General features: G+C 45.2%; 2 protein-coding genes across 6 annotated transcripts in view; one reads left to right on the forward strand and one right to left on the reverse strand.

Annotated features, from left to right (window-relative positions):
- The window catches only part of LGALS8 (galectin 8), a 28358-nt gene extending 17199 nt beyond the window's left edge, over nt 1–11159 (forward strand). For 2 of the 3 annotated variants that reach the window (XM_029201183.1, XM_029201184.1), the window contains exons 3-10: nt 2613–2701; nt 3614–3824; nt 4729–4848; nt 5665–5721; nt 6499–6525; nt 7259–7347; nt 8058–8223; nt 10988–11159. In XM_029201183.1, coding sequence (XP_029057016.1) covers nt 2613–2701; nt 3614–3824; nt 4729–4848; nt 5665–5721; nt 6499–6525; nt 7259–7347; nt 8058–8223; nt 10988–11137 — 909 coding nt within the window. In that variant the 3' untranslated portion in view covers nt 11138–11159. Of the gene's footprint in view, nt 1–2612; nt 2702–3613; nt 3825–4728; nt 4849–5664; nt 5722–6498; nt 6526–6646; nt 6770–7258; nt 7348–8057; nt 8224–10987 lie in introns of all 3 variants that reach the window. The other variant, XM_029201185.1, reaches the window with a different exon arrangement.
- A 265-nt stretch (nt 11160–11424) lies between these two features.
- HEATR1 (HEAT repeat containing 1) overlaps nt 11425–24010 on the reverse strand; it is a 50099-nt gene continuing 37513 nt past the window's right edge. For 2 of the 3 annotated variants that reach the window (XM_029201181.1, XM_029201182.1), the window contains 13 exons: nt 22915–22961; nt 22690–22813; nt 21957–22097; nt 21153–21442; nt 20349–20499; nt 19221–19379; nt 18925–19059; nt 18694–18798; nt 18440–18608; nt 17550–17704; nt 16841–16999; nt 15060–15168; nt 13789–14089 (listed from right to left, as the gene is read on the reverse strand). In XM_029201181.1, the coding sequence (XP_029057014.1) occupies nt 14001–14089; nt 15060–15168; nt 16841–16999; nt 17550–17704; nt 18440–18608; nt 18694–18798; nt 18925–19059; nt 19221–19379; nt 20349–20499; nt 21153–21442; nt 21957–22097; nt 22690–22813; nt 22915–22961 (1833 nt within the window). In that variant the 3' untranslated portion in view covers nt 13789–14000. Of the gene's footprint in view, nt 14090–15059; nt 15169–16840; nt 17000–17549; nt 17705–18439; nt 18609–18693; nt 18799–18924; nt 19060–19220; nt 19380–20348; nt 20500–21152; nt 21443–21956; nt 22098–22689; nt 22814–22914; nt 22962–24010 lie in introns of all 3 variants that reach the window. The other variant, XM_029201179.1, reaches the window with a different exon arrangement.

A 24010-nucleotide genomic window follows, 5' to 3' on the forward strand; every position in this document is an offset into this window, starting at 1 on the left:
AGCTCCCAGCGCCCCCCGCCCCGGCAGGTGAGCAGACAAGCCTCTTGCACTGGTGAGTGCTGGTCAGCACTGATCCTCTGTGCGTGAATCTCTCTGCTTTGCCCTCCACACCTGTTGCTGCGCTCTCCTCCGTGGCACCGATGCTTCCCCCCCTCCACCGCCCGCAGTCTCCGCCCGCGAAGGGGCTCCTAGTGTGTGGAAACCTTTCTTCCTTCACAGCTCCCTCCCACTGGTGCAGGTCCCGTCCCTATTCTTTTGTCTCTTTTTTCTTTTGCCCTACCTGGGAAGTCTCTTACCTTTTGGGAGGTCTGAGATCTTCTGCCAGCATTAAGTAGGTGTTCTGTAGGAGTTGTTCCACATGTAGATGTATTTCTGATGTATCTGTGGGGAGGAAGGTAATCTCTGCGTCTTACTCTTCTGCCATCTTGAAGCTCCCTTTTGGCTTATTTCTTTACAGTGTTTTCTTTTTCCCTTTTAATGTTTATTATTAACTTGGTTAAGACCGTACTGTATGGGGTTTTGTAGGCCACTTTCTCACTGATAATTATATCACTGACATTTTTGTGTTATTAAATAATCTGCATAAATACAAGTTGAACATATAAAAAAATCTCAAGTTACAAAAACTGTTCTCATTTTATTAAGAGATTTAGAAAATGGAACATGCTGCTATTCATTCTTGGGCTGTGGCCAAGAGGAGTAATTGCTTCCACATTCTCGGTACATGAAAACCATCCACTCTGAGGTGCAGCTGTAGCCATGCTCTATACATCTGTTATGCTTTTCATTTTCTCGTCTGATAAGCTTGTTCATCTCCCCCGTGCTGCTTTCAGCAGTTGCCGTGGCACCAGATGACAACTGGATTTGGTGGTTTCTTGTCTGATTGCTTAAGGCAGCATACACATACACACTCACAAAAAGAGGAAAAGCTGCTGCTCCTCTGCACGTGTGAGGCCTGCAGAGCCCAGTTTCCGGGCTGGTGAGAGCTCCTTCATTCACCAAGTGATTATTGATCATCTCTTGACCTCTGTCCTGGGGGTGTAAAGGTGATGACCCAGTCCTGCCCCATGCAGCTCGCAGCGTAGGCATTTGTTTGCAAGTGAACAGAGTACAGAGTGCCGTGATTGACCCTCCGAGGGCGGCTAACTCAGTTGGCCCAGGGAATCTGAGCAAGGCTCCACAGGGGAGATTGTGCTTGAGCTGAGATTTTCAGCCGATGAGCCACTGATTTACAACTACTTTTATACGACCTCTCTTATTTCTTTCTTCTTGACAGTCAGAGCTACCCTGGATCAATTTTAGCATAGATGTAACCCGGGTGAGCTTGGTGTAAGGTATGCTGGTGTCTGGCCTGCTTGGTGCGGTCAGAGGCTCCCAGGGGGAAGAGGGAGGTGGTTGTGCAGGAGATGCATCCACATAGCCAGTGGCCCGGGAGGATGGCGGATCACCGGGGGGAGGGGAGTGACAAGATCTGATCATGTCAGGCCCCAGACAAAGAGGCTGGCTTCCAGCTGATTGGGGGGAGGGGGAGACCCGAATCCTGTGTGGGACCACCAGTCGGGGCCCAGGCCTGCACCCTGGACCAGGTGGGGTATGGAGGTGCTGTGTCTCGAGAGATCCACAGGCACCCACAGCACGTCCTTCAGATCATGCAGTTCTCTGGTTCCTGGCAGTACCCTGTGGGGTGCAGCTTGGAAGCCCAGCAGGGAAGGCGAGGCACGCAATCCCAGTTGCAGCAGAGTGGCTGCATTTGGAGCACCCTCTGCAGGCAGTAAGTGCTTATCATTAGCTCTGTCAGCACTGGCCTAGGGCCTGGCCTCTTCTGGATCCTGCTGTTGGGATCAGTGGAACTTTAAGGACGACGGAGGGGTGGGGTGTGGCATGTCACAGAACCCCCAGCCACATAAAAAGTACTGTGAATAATATGTGTCTTTTCCTAAAGAACTCGGAGTGGTGTGCAGGTGTTGTGAGTCTCCTAGCCATGTTGTTCCGGTGTAGCTGTTTGAATGGTGGGGAGGAAGGACCTGGAAAATGCTAGGGTCTGAGCAGACTTGTGTGCAGCCTTTTTTTTTTTTTTTAATTAATTTTTATTGGAGTATAGTTGGTTTACAATGTTGTGTTAGTTTCTGCTCTACAGCAAAGTGAATCAGTTATATATATACATATATCCCCTCCTTTTTGGATTTCCTTCCCATTTAGGTCACCACAGAGCACTGAGTAGAATTCCCTGTGCTATACAGTAGGTTCTCATTGGTTATCTATTTTATACATAGTAGTGTATATGTGTCAATCCCCTCGTCCCAATTCATCCCACTCCCCCTTTCCCGCTGTTACCCATATGTCCTCTACGTCTGTGCCTCTGTTTCTGCTTTGCAAATGAGTTCATCTGTATCGTTTTTCTAGATTCCACATGTAAGCGATACTATACGACACTTGTCTTTCTCTCTCTGACTTGCTTCACTCCGTATGACAGTCTCTAGGTCCAGCCACGTCTCTGCACATGGCACAGTTTTGTTCCTTTTTATGGCTGAGTAATATTTATGTGCAGCCTTTAAGAATGTAGTCTTTTGATTTTGTATATGAACATTTGTTAAAATTATTTTTTTTCCTAGATAATCCCCTATGTTGGGACCATTTCTGAGCAGTTGGAGCCTGGAACTTTGATTGTACTACGTGGGCATGTTCCTAGTGACTCAGACAGGTAAAGTCATTCTGTTAGACGAGAAGAGAACAAGAATAAACTCGTTGTGATTGTGGGACAACAAAAAATCATGAGGGAGAGACCATTTAGATACTCGGAGGCCTGATTTTGCTTTCACAGCAGCCCCGGCCAAGGTGCTGAGGAAATTGGAATGAAAAACTGAAATACAGGTTATGTGGATTTTGTGTTGCTGTAAGTCTGATTTTAGTATAAAGAATTAGAGATACGGTTAATGAAGGGAACTGTGGTCAGATGACAGGGACACAGTCTAGTTACAGTGTAACATTCCCATACCATCTCTTAAGGCCTGTTCTGGGTGGTTTTATCTAATGCTTGCTTTCGGTAGAGTCTGGATGAGGCTGTATCAGCTAGAGTTGGGCTCGGCTCTATGTGGTGGATGCCTGAACAACAGTGTTTTAAATAAGATGTGAACGTGACATCTAAAGGGGACAGTCCGGAGGGCTGAGGGCGCGTACCAGCAAGCTGTTGGAGGGGTGGGCCTCTTCACGCTCTCACCCTGCCATCCCAGGGTGAGGTCCTCTTTCTCGTGGTTCCTGGAAGCTAGGACTCTGGTCCTCACGTTGTGTTTGGGTAGCTGCCTGGGACCATGTGCTATTTGGGGGGAAGGGGTGGGGGGTGGACAGAAGGCAGATGCCAACTGACTTTAGAGACCGTTTCCAGGAGTCTTCCTTGCACACTTCTACCCCATCGGCAGAGCTTGGGGCACCTGGGCGAACGCACCTGCGGGGAGACTGGGCAATATGGGTGCTTGTGGTGGACCGCCACCAAAAGCATGTGAGTGAACAGAAGATCCGTCAGCTGTCACTCGGCCTGGGTTTCTGCGCTGCCAGGCCTGCGAGGCTGCCTTCCTTCCTGAGTCCTCACGCGGCCTGTGTTTCTTCCCCTCCTCAGGTTCCAGGTGGACTTACAGTGTGGCAGCAGCGTGAAACCTCGAGCAGACGTGGCCTTTCATTTCAATCCACGGTTCAGAAGGGCCAACTGCATTGTTTGCAACACTCTGAAAAATGAGAAGTGGGGCTGGGAAGAGATCACCTATGACATGCCTTTCAATAAAGAAAAATCTTTTGAGATCGTGATCATGGTGCTGAAAGACAAATTCCAGGCAGGTTTTGGAGAACGGGTTAGATCCTCATTCGTGAGGATAAGCACGAGGGAAGCTTTTCACATGAGTGAACTCACCCTTGCGTGTCCTAAATCCAGAGGAAGAGTTTGCCTTTATCATGTTCCTCTAGAGGAGGGCCCGGTGGGGACCTTGCTGTGAGGCAGGCACAGCCAGCATCCCTGCCGGGGTCGCCGTGCCGGCAGAGGGCGAGGCCAGCGCAGCGGGCTTTTGTTAGATCGTTGCTCCTCGCGGGGCTGAGCTTCCTTCTGACTTGGCACAGCCTTACACTCAGGATGGGAAAGTAAACGCCAGGCAGCAGGACCCGCAGGGTGGGAGAGTCTGAACTGACAGATGAGATCCGGGCGTAGGAGTCGGGGTTTGTAAAGTTGCATCCTGCCGCAGCCTAGTCCCATAGGATCTTGAGATTCTAGACCCAGAGGAGCTCATAGCAACCCCGCTGCGTGTCGTCAGTGCTCCCGCTGCTTGCTCGGGTGTGTGTGGTCCTGGAGGCACCTCCACCTCCTGGCCCACGAGCCTGGGGAGGACTTGACGGCTCAGGTGGAGACTCCCCACCCGAGGTGCAGACCCCTCTGACCCTCAGAGCCTGCTCCCACCAGCACTTCTCCCCTAAACCTCCTCTCGCCATTGGAGTACTTGGGTGTGGATCGTTCTTTTTAATGCTTGTCCGTGCTCTTGAGCTTTGGTTTTTTCTGTGTTTCTTTTGCTTGCCAATGGGATTTTCAGCTCCTTGAGATCAGAGACTATACTGTGTTCGGCGTGTCTTCCTGACAAGTAATGACATCTGGCGGGAGAGGGAGGTGCCCTGTGCACTGGTACCTGCTAAAATGCATTTATTAACTGTTTTATTCGTGGGGGTGGGGGGCTGTCTTCTGTGTTTGTCCAGGTGGCTGTCAATGGAAAACATACCCTGATCTACGCCCACAGGATCAGCCTAGAGAAGATCGACACCCTGGGCATTTATGGCAAAGTTATCATTCACTCCGTGGGTTTCAGCTTCAGCTCGGTCAGTCCCCTTCCATGGGGGGCGGCAGGGGGTCTTTGGTGATGTTTTCTTGAAAACTGTGTAAATATGTCCCTCGTTAGTGTGTTAATTTCTTGGAAGTAAATCTTTCAGACTAGTAGGATGCTAATCATTGACCAGGGCTTGCTTGTCTGTAGGATCTCAAATCTAGCATGGTTCCAACAAAAACCCAAACAGTAACAACAAAACAAACAGCCTTTACAGCTGGAGAGGGGGCGTTTCCTTGATGCAGGAGCATAGTGGAGCAGTTCGCTAGGATTGTTTCCTAGAAGTGGGACGTCAAAGGGTACCTGCATTTTAAGTTAGGATTGAAATTGCTAACGTGCCCTCCAAAGAGAGTAAAACAAAGTAGTCTCAAGATCTGTATTCATTTGCTCACATTCTTTTTTTTTTTTTTTTTTCCGGTACGCGGGCCTCTCACTGCCGCGGCCTCTCCCGCTGCGGAGCACAGGCTCCGGACGCGCAGGCTCAGCGGCCATGGCTCACGGGCCCAGCCGCTCCGCGGCATGTGGGATCTTCCCGGACCGGGGCACGAACCCGTGTCCCCTGCATCGGCAGGCGGACTCTCAACCACTGTACCACCAGGGAAGCCCCTGCTCACATTCTTCTTGACATTAGTTCTGATTTTAACATTTGCCAGCTTGATAGAGGGGAGAAGGTTGCTAATTTTCATGCATTTTTGGATAATTTTCTGTCATATTTTCATGTTTAATACCATTTATAATTTTTTTGATATGTCAAGCAGGTTATATTTAGAATTCTGATGGATGTTAAATATTAATCTGAACTTTTCTTCAGGATTTAAGAAGTAGCCAAGCATCTACTCTGGAATGGACAAAGATAAGTGAAGAAAATGTAAATATTAAATCTCTTAATCAACCACCAGTTTAAAAATGTTTGTTTAGTTGCCATGTAAATTAGGTGGCAGGCAGGCTGGGTTTTAAAAACACTATGTTTTTAATATGAAAACTTATATTTTTAGTAATTAATAGGCTGGAAGTAATCATTCGAAAATTGAGGCATATACTTCAGGGTGCCAGATGCTATAAGTTTTGCTGTTTAGACTCTCAGTGGATCTGACCACTACCCACCAATCTTCTGTACAAAGAACTCTCTGAACTGCTGAATAGGGCTGTCTGGAGGTGTTTATAAATAGTGAGCACAGCCAGTGCGTGGGCAAATGAACTTCCACGTGTATCATCTCCCCCTGTGGAAACAACTGCAGTTCAGACATTTTTTGCTGTTATTAGTGTGGAGAAAGTGAGGCCTTACTGATCTCAGCACGTTCCCAGACAGACTAGAATCTCAGCATTTGGGGAACACCCTGGGAAGAGCAAGGAAAATGTGTTTGAAGCCCACACGTGGCCTTTGGGAAAGGCTCAGCTTGTGGCGGAGGCTATAGGATTCAGATGAACAGGACAGTCAGTCTGTTCCCAGCCTGAATGGCACTCTGCAGCTCCAAAGCACTCGGTCAGGAAGCACTGGCCACCTGCATGTCCCCCTCCCCCGGAGTGGAGCAGGCACTACCGGCCCAGGCTCTGGGTGGTACAGCCAGTAAGATCCAACTGCTCATGTTATAAAATGTATTTCTTCCCTGTCAATCATCTGTATTTTGTCTTTCTCTTCCAACAGGTACAAAAGTCTGGCATGTCACAGTTTGTAAGTATTTTTGCTATAACATGTGGAACCTTTTATAAGATTGCCCAGGAAATGAATAGTTGAAGCCTTGGAAGATAGGTTCATTCATTCCATACCTTATTGCAGAACTGTTTCCCTACAGCCTAGTAATAGAGGAGACATTTCTAAAATCGTCCCCAGAACTGTCTACACCAAGAGCAAAGGTTTGCCAGCCAATCACACTTTGACTTGCTCCAAAATACTACCTACCGACTGTTTGTCAAAGGTTTGAAGAGCCAAAATTTTCTTAATTCTGTCTAACAAGTACTTAATGTTAGTTAGCTGATATGCGTAACTGCTACCCTCAGTACAAGCCCAAAGCAGCCACTCTGTGTTTGCACTGGTGTCCTGGACGGCTATCAGTCAACCGGACATCAGGTCCCTGAGCCGTTAGTGTGTTTCTGTAGCTCCCCCTGCCTCAGCCGCTTCGCCTCCGGGCTGAAGGCAGTGCACGCTTCAGGCCAGCCGAGGTGACTTTCGCAGAGGGCATTTCACTCAGGCAGAGGATGTCAGGTCCCTCCCCACATCCATTCATTTCATTGTCTGAAAAATGGAGTGTTTGCTGTGAGCCAGGGACCCGCCTGGGACCAAGGCAGACTTGGTCTGTCCCTTTATGGGGTTCATGGCCTTTAAACATTTCCCAGTGTCTTTTGGCAGTTTTCCCTCAAGATCCGTTTTTGCAGGCTTCCTGATGCTAACTGGGATTTCTTTGCAGACTCTGCCATTCATAGCGAGGTTGAACTCCTCAATGGGCCCTGGACGGACTGTCGTCATAAAAGGAGAAGTAAATACAAACGCCAAAGGGTCAGTATCAGTAAGTGGCCGTAATAACGCAGCTGCAACCCTGTCAACAATCTCGTGAGGTGTAAGTCGGGCTAATGTCATAAGCTTCATTTGAAAAGTGAGACTGTTAAAGCCAGATGAAGTTAGACTGCTGACAACTAGTAGTTGGCGGCACCTAGGCTTTTTGTGGCCAGACAGGAGGGTGGCATTTTTGTCCACGAGGCCCACCCTTGTAGAACTACAGGGCAGCTCTGTGAGAGCAGATCACTTTTATTAGGGCTCGTTCCCCTTGCCATGGGTCTTATAAGATTCCTGCTTTTAGAACCTTTTCCAGAGGTGTTCAGAGTTCTGAAAGCTTGAAATGAGAGCTATTTCCTAGCAAGTAGTACACTTTGAAGAACAGGGCATTGTAAATGCTGAGACTTCCTGCTTGGAAGGACCCTGTTCTTGCAGCAGACGTGATCCTTTGGGTCACTTGCTCTAACCGTTTAATTTCTTCCTGTAGCCTTAAACGTGGATTTTAAAGCTTTTCATATTTTTATTTTGCAAATAACATACTTATACCAACAGTGTGCTGACTCAGAATTCTAAATTTCACCTTCATCGGCATTCCTGGGTCCTTGTGTGTACATGTTTTGTGTAATCAGAGTTTAATTCTGATTGTTAAAATTGCAGAAACTCGACTCCTCTCTTCTACTTGGCTAATTAGTTTTTAAAAATTCTCTCAAAAGCTTTGCTGTTGATCTACTATCAGGAAAATCCAGGGATATTGCTCTCCACCTGAACCCACGCCTGAATGTTAAAGCATTTGTAAGAAATTCTTTTCTTCAGGAGTCCTGGGGAGAAGAAGAGAGAAATATTACCTGTTTCCCTTTTAGTCCTGGGATGTACTTTGAGGTGAGATGATTATCTTTTTTGAAAATGAGACAGGAAAAAGAATCCTGCGGGCAGGGGTAAGATGCAAGATAAATGGTCCATTTAAATTGAGTCCAGCTTAATATGTGGAGGTTGTGTGTGGTTTTTGTTTATTTGGAGATTGTATTTTGAATGCCGTCTTTTATAACGCAAATAATCAGCATAAATGGCCAAGCCAGTCGAGTGCCACGTTATTTGCATTGGAATTATCTGACATTTGTTTTCATGATGACAGTTTCTGTGTAGCCCCGTATTAGTTAATAGGAATTTGAACAGGAACCTTGTCTCAGGGCGGGAGTAGCGCGTTTAATCCTAAGTGAACATGAGGACGTAGGAGCCATGAGACTGCCGGCACTATCCGTCGTCTCGGTGACACACAGCTTAGGTGGCAGTACTCTGTTCCAGGCGGTCCTGTTTGTATATATTCAAAGAAAGACACATTTAGACTACCAGGACTTGAAGGCATGTAGTCCTGAGCCCCCAAAGATGCGAATATTCTCACACAGCCTCTCCCCAGATGTGCTTCCGGGTAGTCTCGCCACGTCGATGCTGCATGGTTGGCTGGGTGCCCTCACCAGCTTACGTGACTCACTGCTCATGTGGTCATTTAGGGTCACTGATTTCGGTCATGGCTTCTCCAGCATTTTAAACTGTCACATGCTCTGGACCGTTGGAGCTCGCAAGACTCCTCAGAGTTGTTAGAAGTGTGAACATCAGGCTGAACAGAAGGTGGTGATTTGGCATTAATATTTATCCGTAAGTTCCTGTCTAATGCAGTGCCCTGGTTTGGGGAGTGACAGACAGGAGCGAGCTCATCATAGGTTCCCTGGAAGTGGTGGGTACTCATTTGGAATTCAGAAGGAGGTGGGGGTGTGAAGGTAATCTGGATTTTACAGATTTCGGGGATGATACGGACCAGTCGCTGGAGGTCGGAAGGGCGGCACAGGGGCGCGACACCCAGGCGGCAGTCAGGGTGTGAAGGGTGACGTGGGTTCACTGGAGGGGGAGGTGGCTGCTCCGGCAGGAAGCTGATCCTTGTGGTTGGTGACTGGAAACTCGTGACCTGTTTTCTGGCCTATTTGAGCCCCAAGTTTGCGACTACTGTATCAAAATAAAAGAGGAAAATAACACATTCTCTTAAATAATCTTTTCCTTTTGTTAGTTTTCTACTTCAGGAAGAGTAGTTGTCCTCATGTTGGATCACTGTTGTCAGTTTTTTTGTAGTGATAGCTTTTTTCCTATAGCTTTAAACTCCTGCCTTTTTAATAGGCTTTCATTGAGATTCTCAGATCTTTCCATTAAAGCCATTGCTTTGCTTTTAAACAGTATCTTCTGTTCCGTGGCATTTCAGATTCACTTGTTAGTTCCAGCTGGAATCATTTAAAAACTATCTTTCGGTTTTGTAATGTCATCTGTGAGCTCTTTATCAAATTCATGTTCTTAGGAGCTGTTCAGGTGGTTGAGGGATCTTGGTGTTCCATGTTTGCATGTATGTACTTTGTTTTGCAACAGTGTGTCCACTAGGCTGTCTGCCATTTCTCTTCCATTTGTAACATAAGGTGCTGGCTCTGCACTTGCTCTTAGTCTAGAGAACTCTTTTCCCACTGCATCCGTCTAATGCCAGTTTGTTTTCCCTTCTGAGCATGAGGCTGTGTGTTTTGTGTTCCCTTGAGATTTTGTTAAATGTCCATCACCAAAGGTCCCTTCCACCTGGTTGAAACTGGGATTTCCACCACGGTTGTGGGCATATAATCCCCAGTTATGGCTATTTTCCCCAGTTCTCTGTATAGCCCTGCCGCCTTCATCTGTGTCAGTTATTGCTGTTATCCATGGTATTTCCCCCTCTTCCTAATCTCCCCCAGCAGCTAGTCCTAGCAAAAGAAAAAAGACACTCAGTTGGCTGCTTTGCAGATCCAGATTTCGTGCCTCAGTCTGGCCTCCGGGGATGGAGGCGGGGAGTGCCGGGGAGAGCACAGTGTGGGTTCACCCAACTGGCCTGTGCACTGTGGGTGAGAAAAAAATGGTAGTCAGTGGCCAGACTGGCACAGGGAACATGGTAGCAGAAGTAAGAGGTTTAGGTGTACGAGCGATTTAAAAGGATCGCAGTTAACTCTGAAGGGCTAACACCAGTGAGGACTCTGAACTGGAATCTCTTCCAAAACTCAGAGGTTCATAGAACACTGAGCTTTGAAGAGCTTTGGAGAAACAGACAAGAGGTGCTGAGCTAGGATGGGAATCAGGGTCACCAAGCAGCTCTGCAATCCCTAGCAAGTGACCTAAACTTCTGAGATTTCATATTGTCTGAGTTGCCCAAGACCCTAGAGTTTGAGGCAGCGAAGTGAGGATCCGAGCCCCTTGGTACCAGCCTGTGACTGGGAACCAGCTCTTCTGCGAGCGAGTGTCACGGTCAGCCACTTTCTCCTTCCCAAGTGTCGGCGAGGAGGGCGGCTTGCCACTTCCCCAGGAGCACAGGGCAGGAGAGGGCGCGTGCTGAGGACAGGAAGCCAGCAGGCCCTGGGGACAGTGTGAGGGTCCAGGCATGTGAGAGCCACTTCCTGGAGTGGGACAAGGTAGAAAGTGCCACTACAGATACACGTTAGGCAGATCCTGGAAACTGCAGCAGGGAGTCTGCGCTGGCAGGCTGGGAGAGGAAACCAAATGGTTTACTTGACACGCCTGTTTGTGTGCGGGAAACAAACTCTTAAGCCCAGGGGCACCACTAATGTTGTGTATACTTTCCTTCCAGATGATAATTTATTGTGATGTTAGAGAATTCAAGGTTGCAGTAAACGGTGTACACAGCCTGGAGTACAGACACAGATTTAAAGACCTGAGTCATATCGACACGCTGGAAATCGATGGCGATATCCACTTACTGGAAGTAAGGAGCTGGTAGCTGACAGGTGTGCTACAAAAACTGAAATACAGATGACTTCTGTAACACTGGCCTTGTTAAAATGCATCTTACTCTCATGATATGGTTTATATATATTGTTAAAATGAGCTGTAAATCCTACTGGGTGTCCTCAGTCCATGTCACGCAGTGAGACTTTGTCAAGCAAAAAATGAGGACATTTGAGGCAACAGCAGCTTATAGCCATTATTATAACAGGCCTTTCTGCTCTCTCTCCTGTACCCTGGCCGCCTCTTTTTTAAACCTACTTCACATTCAACAAGTGTTTATTAAGAGCCTGCTGTAACACAGTAGCCACCCTGCATGGAGCGCTTGTCTTTTGCCAGCACTGTGCTGGGAGCTGGGAGGACACAGTGAGGCACGTACGTTCCCTGTTCTGTTCAGCTCAGAACCTTCCGTGCTTTGCGACTGTGCCATTGTTTCTCCTCCACGTACTACATAAACTCACCAGGCACTTAAAAGAATTATTCTGTTAGATCACCTGAGGACACTATAGGCGACACCACTCTTCCTGCAGTGCTGCCCTTCATACCCAGTGTTTGATCGTATCCTGTAATTGAGAGGATTGATGTTGACCTAAATCTGGCAGTTTTCTTTAGCATAATATCTGTATCTTCTAGCTGTAAGCATTACCAAATAATTACCATTATGAGATCTGAACACAGCACAAGATAGAGGCAAAAAACAAAGCAAAATGAACAAAACCAAATGGTGCTGAAATTAACTTGATGTCAATCTCCAGGCCACTGACCTTCTGTACCAGTAAATGCTTATTTTAGAATATTGGAATTTAGGGTGAGTCAGAGCTCTGAAAGTTTAAGGTAGACGAGAGATGGATTCAGTTTGTAAAATGTTTGTGGGTGACAAAGCAGTGTCTCGATTAGCGTTAATGACTGGTTATAGAACAGGCCCTATCAGAGAGTAAGATACACCGGCAGAGACCAGTGGAGCAGAGAGAGGCCGTGTGTGCCTGTTGCTTGTCTGCACGCAGACCAGCACTGCCTCTCCTCTTCTAAGACGACCCCGTCATCGTTAGTGGCTGAGATCAAAACGCTGTTCTCCCTTCAGTGATTAAAATCAAACCTGTATCAGCAAGTTAAACTGTTGTTGCATTTCTGTAATTTTTTCTGTTATTCTTTGAAGAGAGTTGGCAGAAGTTCTTTGTAGAATTCTTACAGGTCAGATCTTGTCACAGGGAATTTCAAAGCCTTGGGAGTGGGGAGGTAAAAAGCTAGATCAGTCAGATCATTTTATATTAAATCGCTGGGCTGAATTCTGCCAGGATTTGGGAATATTTTCATAACAGCTTTTGGTTAGGTATTATTTGTATCCCTATAGTGGAAAAAATACTGTTATTACCAGTCTTACTTTTAAAAAGTACTCAGTGTAGCACTTAATTCTTTTCCACCTTTTCATATTAATTTATTATGCTCAGTCTTGCCAAGCTAAAACAAACAAAAAAACACTGGTGGAGGAGAGGATGTTGGGAAAGCTGTAGAAGGCAAGAAGGGTCTAGTATCCCCCAAGGTTTTTTTTTCCTCCGGAAAAGAACATCAGAGGGCCTGGCAGATGGTGGAAACGGTGGACCACTTAGGAAAAAAGAAAAGCCCACTTGCCTTGTTTCCTGTAAGTCTTAAACATAGTTCATTTTCATTTTATGTGGATGATACTAAGAAGTCTGACCATTTCTTTGATAGAATAAATACAAAATCTTGAGACTTTTTTTTGAAAAGAAGCCATTAGCATTTATTAATGAATCCTGTTGAGATGTTTCATAAAGAGAAATATGTGTTCCTAGCAAGCTCCGTCTCCAGACTGCAAATCAGCCTTTGCTTGTCACAATTCCACACTAAGTTTCTGTATTAAATTAGATCAAGGGCTTTCAGACTTGATTTGAACACCTATGGAACAGTGCTTAGAGGCCTTAAATTTTAAAAAGGCATAAATAAATAAAATGCCTTAAACAAAATAAAGGCAGATTTGTTTACTTTTATTTGCGCCCTCACTTTGCAGCTTCACCATGACATAGTACAGAGATTAGAGAACTTCAAAGCTTTGAAAAGAAATCTGTTGTTTACTTTTTTCCTCATAAAAGTAATCCTTGGTTAACCACCAATAGAAATGTGAGCATTTCTAACCCTGAAGGGGCTCCCTCTTACCACCTGGTGTTTCTGAGCCCTCATTATTTGTGGGAGCAATGAGGTGTGGCTGTTTTATAAACAGCCTACTGCCTCCACCCCCTGCCCCCCAAAGACTGAAGGATAAAGGAGAGACGATCATATTCTAGAGCAGAAAATGCGTCCCACAACTACTCCCCTCCATGAGCACACGCAAAAATTAAGACTGAAGTGTCATCTACCCAAAATGAAAAGTAAAAGTCCAAATGGCTTTACAGTTGAAAGCATTCTTGTTGGGTGCTGAATAACTCTCATTTTCTTGAAGTAAAAAGCTGCTTTGAGTGAAATCTCTGACACGGATACCACGTACAAAAGATAGTCCTTTACCAGGAAAGTTAAGGCTTTACAGTCTAAATGGGGGTTAGCTTTGGGTGCTAAAATTAATCATGTATGTAATGGTAATAACATCACTCAGAAAAGACCATCATCGATGGTCTTAATTAAACAAACAGCAGTCTCTATAAAAATACCATGTATCATTTACTCTTTTGTATATTCTGTACAACTGGCAGGAGAGGCTCATGTGGTAGCGCAAACCAGGTGGGAATTTTGTAAAGAAGTCCAAGTAGGTGTTAGCGGCACCAAAAGTAATATGGTCCTAAACACCCAAAATAAAAATATGAGTAAGTCTGACCTCTGAACAGTATGAAATACCAGAGACCAGGGTTTTAGAAGTAGCTCTGGAGCGGCTCTCCCAGGATCGTTTCCAGCCGCTGAACAGTCTTCTGGCACTGATGCTCCACCTCTTCACATTCATCTAAAAACAAAATCAAAATGAGTCAGTCTTCCTGCCTTAGTTCTCAGAGCCTGGTTCCTCACATCTCGCATTCGCTGGTCATCAGTCAGAAGAGAAGTGAAGCACAGTCCTGAGGCGGAAGCCATCCTGGAAACCCCTCCTCTGCCCTCCTCCTTCCTGCCTTCATTCCCTTCTTTTGGTCTAGGACTGGGGAAGCAGAGTAAGACAGACCCCAAAAGAGTGGTGCACAAACAAAAATTCCAGATGCCTAGCGATGCCACTCTTAGTAGTTCACGCAGCCCCTCTCCAGGAAGGAGGAAACAAAGGTGCAGGCACCTGGTTTTGGATCAGCAGTGAATCGCTAATACGAAGGCATCTGTCTACTCGCCTCCATCACCCCGCTAATAAGCTGCACTGTTATTTCTTGGGCTGCGTGGTGGCACAGTGCGCGTTCTGCCGTCGGTCCAGAACTGCGCAAACCTGGACTTAAACCCCAGTTCCACCTGTCACACATTTTTATCAGCTAGATTACTTAATCTCTTAAAGCCTCTAGTTTTTTCCTTTATAAAAGGGGGATAACGGCATATGCCTTGTGAGGATTAACGACATCATCCACGTAGAGCACAGAGTAAGTGCTGGTCATTAACAGGCAGCCACCCCATTGCAGCCGTAGTGGCACTGGATGTTTTGGTATAATAACCCTATATCTGTGGACCAAAATATTCAATCATAGACATGCATGAGGTTAAAGAAAAACAATATCATAGTCTGCAATGTCAGCAAAAAAACACAAAAGTAAAGATAGTGAGATTATGCTATAAACAAATCTCAAATGACAATGAGGCAGCCCGTGCACCCCACTCAAACCAGGAGCTCAGCCTCTGCACAGAGGGCTGGAGACACGAGCTCATCACAGGCTATCCAAATGTGCATTCTCATTGGGCACATTCCCACACAAGTTCACTCTATTTCTTAATAGTTTGGGAATTACCTTCCATCAATTCAGCTAAGAAAGGAATGGATTCTGGTAACAAGACGATATAATTCTCTCTTAGTTTTTCAGCCAGTGCCAGCACCGTAATCAGAGCAGCAAATCGAACCTGAAAGGGATAAAAAAAAGTGAAGAATAATTAAAAAAAAAAAAAAAAAAACTAGTATTCTTGTATTACTTTATGATCTAACTTGAGATGAGCTCCGAATTTTAAACTGTTAACCTCACGTGAGTTTATTTCACTTTCTGGCCAACTTTCATCTTGGAATACCAGTTTGTTTAACAATTCGGGATCCGTCTATAATATGGGCAACCTTATAAATCAGTGCTTTTCAATCTATGTTCTAGAACTACAAGCCTTTCATGTGAATGTCTTTTTATAGCATTTTTCTTAAAACAAACCAGTAAAAATGCCACCTGCAAATTCAAGTGTGTCATCAAATGTGACTGCACTGGAGCCACTGGCTGGCCTGGCCGCCGGTGATGCTGACCTGGCAGGACCGCATCCCCGGCCACTGCAGGCAGGACTCCCGTCCTCAGGACCCTGACTGGGGTCACAGTGTGGTTGTGTGAGAGGCCAGGCGCCGGCTCTGGCCGCACCCTCACCTCAGCGTGACTAAAAAACACACTCATTGTGTCATAAATGTCCTAGTTTTGGAACTTAAAAGATTGGAGTGTTGCTCACATGCCTTGTCTATGACAAGGAATGCAACCAGTTGTTTGTTTTGTTAGTGATTCACTTTGAAACAAAAGCTATGTTAGTCTTCTTTCTGGTTTTGGGTAATTCTGGTAAAGAATATTTGGATAGAGCAAAGTGAGTTGTTGAAAAAACGTTTGTTACTGCCTGTGTTCAATCAGGATTTTCTTGATATTGTACAATCAAAACAACATATTACAAAACAACAAATTTAATGCTGCAACTTTGTAAGATCCTACAATTTAAAATTTGGGGGTTCCCATCCATACACCTGTGAAGAAGAATTAGCATAAGAAGAAGAAAAATATATTTTGTTAATTACATTTTACTTCCAAGATCTTTCAAGCCAATCTAGAAAAAGAAAACCTTGGGCACTTCGATCCTTTCATGTGTAAAAAGGAAACTGAACTAGAAAAAATTAAAGTAATAAAAACATTAATCTGAAAAAAAATAAAATTTGGGGGTTCATCAAAACAGCCTCATTGTTTTCATTACTTCCTAATAAAGAAATGCTGTGAATTTCAACTAATAAATTTATTAACAAAATTCTGCTTCAGTCTGTTTTATCCCCTGAGGTTCTAGTGTGATAATTAGCTTGAGGAATGGCGATTCATTGCTAGAACAGTTTGAAAACTTCCAAACTTCCGCTCATCCCCCCCACCCCCGTTAATGGGCATCAACCGCTAGCCCTTACCGTGCGTTACTCCACCAAGTCCTACCCCTGAGATCGATACACAACAGGGATAATACTCTGCTCTAACTCAAAGGAATGTTCTGTAGACAAAGCATGCTGTCTCTGGGAGCACAATGACATTTAAATGGTGCATAAGAAACATGAGGAATTCAAGTCTTTTCAATATTTAAAAGTGTAAAGTATTTTAGTGCTCGTGCCTAGCACACCATGGGGATGGGGGAGGACTGCCATTATTTATAAATGGCCTGTAAGAGAAAACCAAGTTCCTCAGGCTCAACCTTCTGCCTGACACAGCCGAACCCTGGTGCTCATAGAAGACACGCAGCAGTACAAACCGGTGAGGCCCCAGGGAGAGCGCACAGCATCCCTCCTGGCACTGCGGCTCCTAACCTTGGGTGAGGAGTCCCTCATCTTCAGCAGGATCTGGTAGTTCAGTGGTTTCCAAAGCGAGTCGTCTGCCATGGCCACTGCGAACTGTGCAAGGCATGGGATCAGGTGCTTCGTCACCCGTTCCTGGAACTTCTCTTCTCCTCCAAGCCTGTTTTCCAGCTGTTAACAGTGAGACAAGGACTGAGCAACGGGTCTCATTGCTGTTTGAGAAAATACTCAATGTATGTAGTACTTTACTACCCTTCCTGATATCAGCAGGCTCAAAAACCAAGGTGCTGTTTATTCTCAAAAACCAGGTACTGTTTGCTCTCGAGAGAGAGAGAGAGAGAGAAAGAGAACAAATTTACTACCTTATAAGAACTCAAATGGAATCACAGCCCTTAGCATCATCCCTTTCCCCCTGCAGAACCTGAGAGGAGGGCAGCCAGACCCTGACACATTCTCAATGAACCCAGTTTTTAAGACTTAAAAACTTAATACACCTTACATCATATCTCTTATTTGAAAAAATTTAAAGTAACACTCGGTAAATGCCGCTACAAAGATAAGTTATTAATACATCCATGAAAAATGAGAAATCAATTTTAAAATAAAAATTTCATGAAAAGGAAAAAAACACCAAACTGTGGTTCTGGTTGATATAAACCCTGCAGGCATGTAACACTGATGGCTTCCTTATCTTTTAACAGAAGATGATTCCACTGGTTACCTGATCCACCAGGGGCATCATCAAGGCTTCTGCTCTCTCTCTACTTAGAAAATGCTGGGTGTCAAAGAGGAAGATTTTATATAAACAGTTCAGAATAAACTGCAGTAGCAAGCAGCACTTTTCAGGGTCACGTTCAGAGTCAAAAAACGCTTCATCTGTAGATAGGGGAGAGAAACAAATGGAAACAAAAATAACAAAAAGCTGAATTTCACAATTTGATCTCCAATGTTTAACTTCAAATCGCTATTAACAGAACTATAACCAGAAGGTTATTTCTAAAATGATCTAGAAATCACAATCAGGATGAAGGCAGAGCACAAATTAAATGGACGGTCTCTCGGGGGAGTGATCTGTTCTTTCAGAGTTGTTAAGATTCTTGGTTATTAAGGGCTTCCCTGGAGGCGCAGTGGTTGAGAGTCCGCCTGCCGATGCAGGGGACACGGGTTCGTGCCCCGGTCCGGGAGGATCCCACATGCCGCGGAGCGGCTGGGCCCGTGAGCCATGGCCGCTGAGCCTGCGCAGCCAGAGCCTGTGCTCCGCAACGGGAGGGGCCACAGCAGTGAGAGGCCCGCGGGCCCCAAAAAAAAAAAAAAAAAAAGATTCTTGGTTATTAAGATTGCTTAGTTTGGCAAGTGGACTGCTTATTAGCATTAAAAAATAAACCAATCTTAATGTTTTAGAGTTACTTCCAATAACACAGGACTGCCCATTTATTCTTCCTCCCAAGTGAGTCAGTTAATTAATAACATTAATTAACTGCTAAAGGAAAAGTGCTACAACACTTCAGTGTCTGACAACTGACTATAAAGAATTCACCTTCCTTATACTTACTGCATCCCGCTAAGGTGCACAGAGCAAGGGCGCCAGCTGACCTGGAGTCAGCTACCTACCTGTTTTGGAGATGTTCACCTGGTTCAAGGTGTCAGCGAAAGGCTTCACTAAGTGGCCAGCAAACAGGGTAAAAAGCCCTTTCAGTTTTCCAGCAATGCAATCTGCCAAGTTGTAAAATGTCAACAGTCTGTCCTTTGGGGCGTCCTCTATTTTAGCCCAATCAAACAGCTAAAAGACAAAGTAGCATTAGTTTCTTCTTCCGATCTTACAACTGATACGTGAGTAAAAGGAGAAGTAGAGGAAAAGAGCTCACCTTGAAGAACAGGGGTCTGAATGTGACCTCAGAAAGTTTTACAACCATGGCCATGAGACAGTCAATGATGTAATTTTCCGTTTTTCCAATTTCCTCCAGATCATTCTGAAAACAGAAGAGCTGATTTGTTAGCCAGAGTAGTGACATCTAGCCCTAACTTTGACAAGTACAACAGGTCTGAGTCAGGTGAGAAGTTTAGGACGCGGGGTTGGGGACGGGGAACACGCCTACCTCAGAGTGCTGGGCGCGGAGGTCCAGGGCCTCCAGGAAGAACGTGGTAAGCTGGGGCTGGTGGGAGGCGAGCTCCTCCTTCCTCATCACCCCGATGTGCTCGCACAAGATGCTCATAAATGGGCCCATGAGATTCTGAAAACACAGTCAAGAGACATGCCAATTGTTAATATTCCTCTAGTTCATTAATGCATTTATAATGGAATTAAACCACCATATTCTTCTTTAAGTGAAAATCTAAACATTTCAGTACCACATCTCCCTCCTCCAAAGTCTAATACCCAGTACGGTCTAACCTTCCAGTTCTTCTCAATCTGCTTGTATGTCTTGTTGATGGCTGGCAGTAAGACTCGGGGTGACAGCGTGGTAGCCAGCGTCTTTTTAAGGGACATGAGATGGACATTAGCCTGGGAGGCAGGAGCTATTTCACTAGTGATTTTCTCCAAGTGAATCACCTGTAGGAATATAACAACAACGATCAAGGCCACCACGGGTCCTCGCCAGGAGCATCTGTCTACACACTTACAGAAAGTCCTGGTAGGGATGGAAAAGCCAGTCCAAACGCTGGTGACTGGGAACGTTCAGTGCACTCAGCATCAACACAGGATTCCTTTTAATGCCAACCCCGAATGTTAAAACAAAATAAATAAAAATAAATTTGTAGTACTTAATATAAATTAAATAGATAAAAATGGACAGATGCCTCTTTCCAAGAGGGAGTCAGGGATGCAGGCAGATGGTGGAAGGCAGGACACAGAGCTCTGAGAACGACGATCTTAGAGAACAGGAATCCGGGGCCCGTGAGGAGAGACAGTCACGTTCTCCTTTGCTGAAGAATCTAGAAAGCTCCTCAGATGCAGAGGTCCCTTTCTATAAGAAGTCTACCTTCAAGGCCTGGCTGGAGAGTATGTGAATCGGTTAAGTCATCTGCATCACGGCACTTAAGGCTCCTAACCTCATAAACGGCCAGTGATCAATGCAACAGCACGGGGTGGGGCGGGAGGCCACTCGGGCATTTGCATTCTGTTGGAAATGCCATTAGTCCGCCGTCTGGACTGCAACACAGGCATTCCGCCCTGACAGACGCCTTAGGGTTAAGAAACCTTCACGTGAAGAACTAAGTGGGCATGCCTGTTTCTACAAGAAGCTCTACCAGACCAAGGCCAAGGAGTTCACGGCGGGGAAAGCAATGAAATACATCCTGCAAAGTCAAAAAAGAGAAGAGCCTCATGACAGAGTGACACCCATACCAATGTCACGACTAAACAGGAGGGATGATGGCAGTGAAAAAGGGACACATTCACTAAAAACAAGCACCTCTTTTCAGAAATAAGAATCCTCCTGCCAAACGAAAGACGTCAAGCACAAATAAAATGATCAAATCTGTAAGCTTTCCCCTTCCCCCCCTGTGGTCACCAGCTCACCTGCAACAAGACACCTTCCAGGTAGGGGCTGATGAAGTGCGGCAGGGTCCCAGCCACCTTCTGCAGGGCCACCAGGGCGCTGAGCAGGTAGACCTCGCCCGAGGCCAGGTCGCGGGCGCGCCTCATGGTTGTCAGCAATGGCGGCATCAGGCTGGAAAGAAAGGGCACAAGTTTCTTTGAGGAGAACGGAGCAGAAGTCACTCTGAAAAAATCCAAATAACCGTGTCCGTTACATCTCTGACATCCCACAAAACGTCTACACGGTTTACGTGACCGAGAGCGAGAGCTCTCCCAGTGCCCACAGTACTGACACAACATCACCTTGAATACCACCACCACCTTGCAGTTTAACACTTGCTGTGTGTCGGGCAAAAAAGCCCTGCACGCACTGCCCCACGGGCATCCCATGAGGTTGGTGCTGCCTCGATTTGTAGACGGCAAAGCTCTAATAGGCTGCGTAACCCTGGCCAGCTGGCGAGGCTGCACGATGGCAAACACTAGAGCCGACGACAGAGCCAGCACCTGGCAGCTGTGGCCCAACCGGCTGGGCCCCTCTACGAAGCAGTGTTGTCACCTACTGCTTCTGAGGAACGCTGGTCAAAGGGGAGCAAAAACTGGGGGACAATACACACCAGGTAAACGAGAATGTTATTATTTTCCGGTTTGAAGAAAAGGTCACTTTTCTGACAAATCTAATTTTATGAAACTTCTACTGACACTCGGGAAAAAGTCACTAAGCTTTTATTTTCCAGCTGATACCAGAAACCTCGTGCGGTGGTCTTGTGTCCGGTCCCCTCGACATACCTGGGGAGCTGAGGGATGGCCAGGGCTTCCAGCGTGGAGATCACCTCGGCCACACACAGCAGGGCACCCCCAAGGACGTTCTTCTCCTCCTTTGTTCCTAGAGCAATCAGCCTCACGGCAGTGTTCAGCACAGGGACAAAAGGCTCTGGATTTTCTGCACCAAAATTCTTGCATAAAAGCTTTAAGGTGTACAAAGCTGTCTGTCTGTTGATTGGTTGTTCTTCTAATGTCTTTCTTTTATGCTTCACCATGGCCACAAGGACTGGGACCAGTTCCAGGAAGTGGTAAACCTGAAAAAGACAGCCCACCGTCCCACATAACTAAAGGTGCAAACAAAATGCTAGTCCTTTTCTCCAGTTTTACTGCTTGAGACTCTGCCTAAATGGAGATCAGACCAAGACGTCCTGCGCCACACGATTAAACACAAGCGACCTTTTCTCCATCTGCTTTATTTACCGATAAATGGACACATGTGCTTGCAACCAATTCTGTATTTATATGAAGCACCCTACCCGTGTGGAGTGAAGGAGGATTAGAATCGTGCTAAAGTTAAGGCAACATATGGTCCATATTAAGCAAGAATACTGCTAGGGTGCAATTCCACTCTAAGAGCTCTTATAACACGTATATACGTGGCTCCTATCAGAATTAGCATCACATTTTAAACACACACGCATCACAGCATTGTATTTGGATAATAATACACTTATTTAAATTGTACCACTGGAGAAACTTCAAGCAGTTAAATGCAGCTCTGATAAAGCAAAGAATGGGAAATGGGTCTGTAGCACAGTCTTCACTTACAATTTTCTTCTTCCAAGAGGTTTTCTGCTGTAATTTGTTGTTCAAAAGATCCAAAGCTTTCCGGCGAACAGAGGGCAGTGGGTTCTCCAGCAGCCCTCTGATCACAGGGATGAAGGTTTCTGTGGGCAGCAAGGCATTGACCTACACAACAGTTTTACATTTAACAAAAAAGGAAAATAAAAAATACAAAAGGGAAGATGACTCATTTAAGACAGACTTCCATTCGCTGCACACCTTCTAGGTGCGAGGCATTTTCACTCACTATCTAGTTGTTAGACTAACCTTTTAGGGAGGCATTACTAACCACATTTATCAAACAACAACAAAAGGATGCTCACACTAAGTGAACTGCTCAATGCCATGGAGCTAAGCAATTCAGCTAGATCTTAAACAGTGGTCTTGGCCAGTGATTTTACTGATGAACTAGAAACTCCACTGAATAGGTATCTTTTATTCCACTTGAATAAAGCGAACATTATATAGCGGGACATGAATCAATATTTAAAGCATCATATTTATTGAGGCACATGTTCTCATAATTGGTAGGGAAACAACTGTTTTCCAGATAAAATGATCTCCAGTCATCAAGAGATTCTTTTCCAAGACAAATCTGGGCTGCCTTCTGTTAAGCTATTGCTAAGTTTACTCTTAAAGTAAAACTTTCTGTTAAATAACTTTATGGTGACATAGAACAGCAACAAAACACAGAAGACAGGGAGAAATAAACACCCACCTTGTCCAGCATGTCATAAGCTTTACTGAGGAGTGCTCGCCAAAACTTCCCAGTGAGCTTGTCTGCGTTTCTTTCCATGGACTGTGCTACAGCATTAATGTAGCCAAGAACCATTTCTAGCAACCTGAAACACAGGAGACTCATAAGAGTCTTGTGTACTTCTTCCAGCTTTTTGATTAAAAGTTTGAAATTATTTCCAAATACGAATTTTAAAAAGTAACATACCTCTGTTCAAGGCCTGTCAACACCTGAGGACCGCCACTTTCAACTACCTGAATTTTAAAGAAGGCGTCATTAGAACAATATGACAGCCGATGATGAAAAATCATTTGAAGTGCGATGAAACATCGGAGACCGACCAACTCGCTCCCCAGTGTTTTCTGACATTACAAGTTAATCAGGTCCAGATCACCCCGTCATACTGTAATAACTCCATTTCCCTTAATTTAATTAGTCTTTTCACTTATTTTGATTACATTCTATAGATATTCATACTATCTGTAAAGTACTACAAAGATTCAGAAAAATACAGCAAACGATTAACACCTATTAGTTTTCTAAAGTGCTAATCTTTCGTTAGCCCATATCTAATTTTAAGATGTTAAACTTAAGGACACAGCTGTAGTCCCCTCTGTATCGTTCCCTAATCCCAATCTCCTTCCACCCCAAGCCCCACAAACTTGAATCTGTGGCTGAATGTTATCAAACAGTACGTATCAGCCGGCAACATGCTTTCTTGATTATATTAGATTTTTGAGATCTATCTATGGTAACTTATGTTGTTCTAGTTCATTCGTTTTAACTGCACACAGTATTCCTCTCCATGTACCACGACTTATTTATTCATTCACCTCTCTTGGTAGATATTTAGTTTTATGGCCCTTTTTTTCCCCCCTTTAGTAACAGTGCTAAAAAAGAACCTTTCTCCTTGAGCATCCAGGCAAGTTTTCGTAGAGAAAGGAAACTGCTAGATAGCAGGGGTGAGCATCTTCACTTTGAATGGACACTGCCCCGCACTTTCTGAAGTGGCTGTACCAACTCCTGCTTACCCATCACTGTACAAAAATGACCGTGTCCCCCCAGCCTTGCCACTTCTTGTATTAACAACTTTAAACTTCCTGCCAGTTTGATAACATCATGGTGGTATCCTCTATAATCTGAATTTTCATTCTTACTAGGGAGGTTGTTTTGTCACATTGGCCATTTGTGATTCCTCTTCAATGAATTCATATTCTTTGCCAGTTGTCCTAACAGAAACGGATGCTTCTTGATTTATAAACAGCAATACCCTTCTTTTAGTCTGTGGCTTTCTTTTCACTGT

The sequence above is a fragment of the Monodon monoceros genome, unplaced genomic scaffold (genome assembly GCF_005190385.1).
Source record: "Monodon monoceros isolate NGI ecotype Baffin Bay Population unplaced genomic scaffold, NGI_Narwhal_1 Super_Scaffold_4, whole genome shotgun sequence".
Taxonomy (NCBI): domain Eukaryota; kingdom Metazoa; phylum Chordata; class Mammalia; order Artiodactyla; family Monodontidae; genus Monodon; species Monodon monoceros.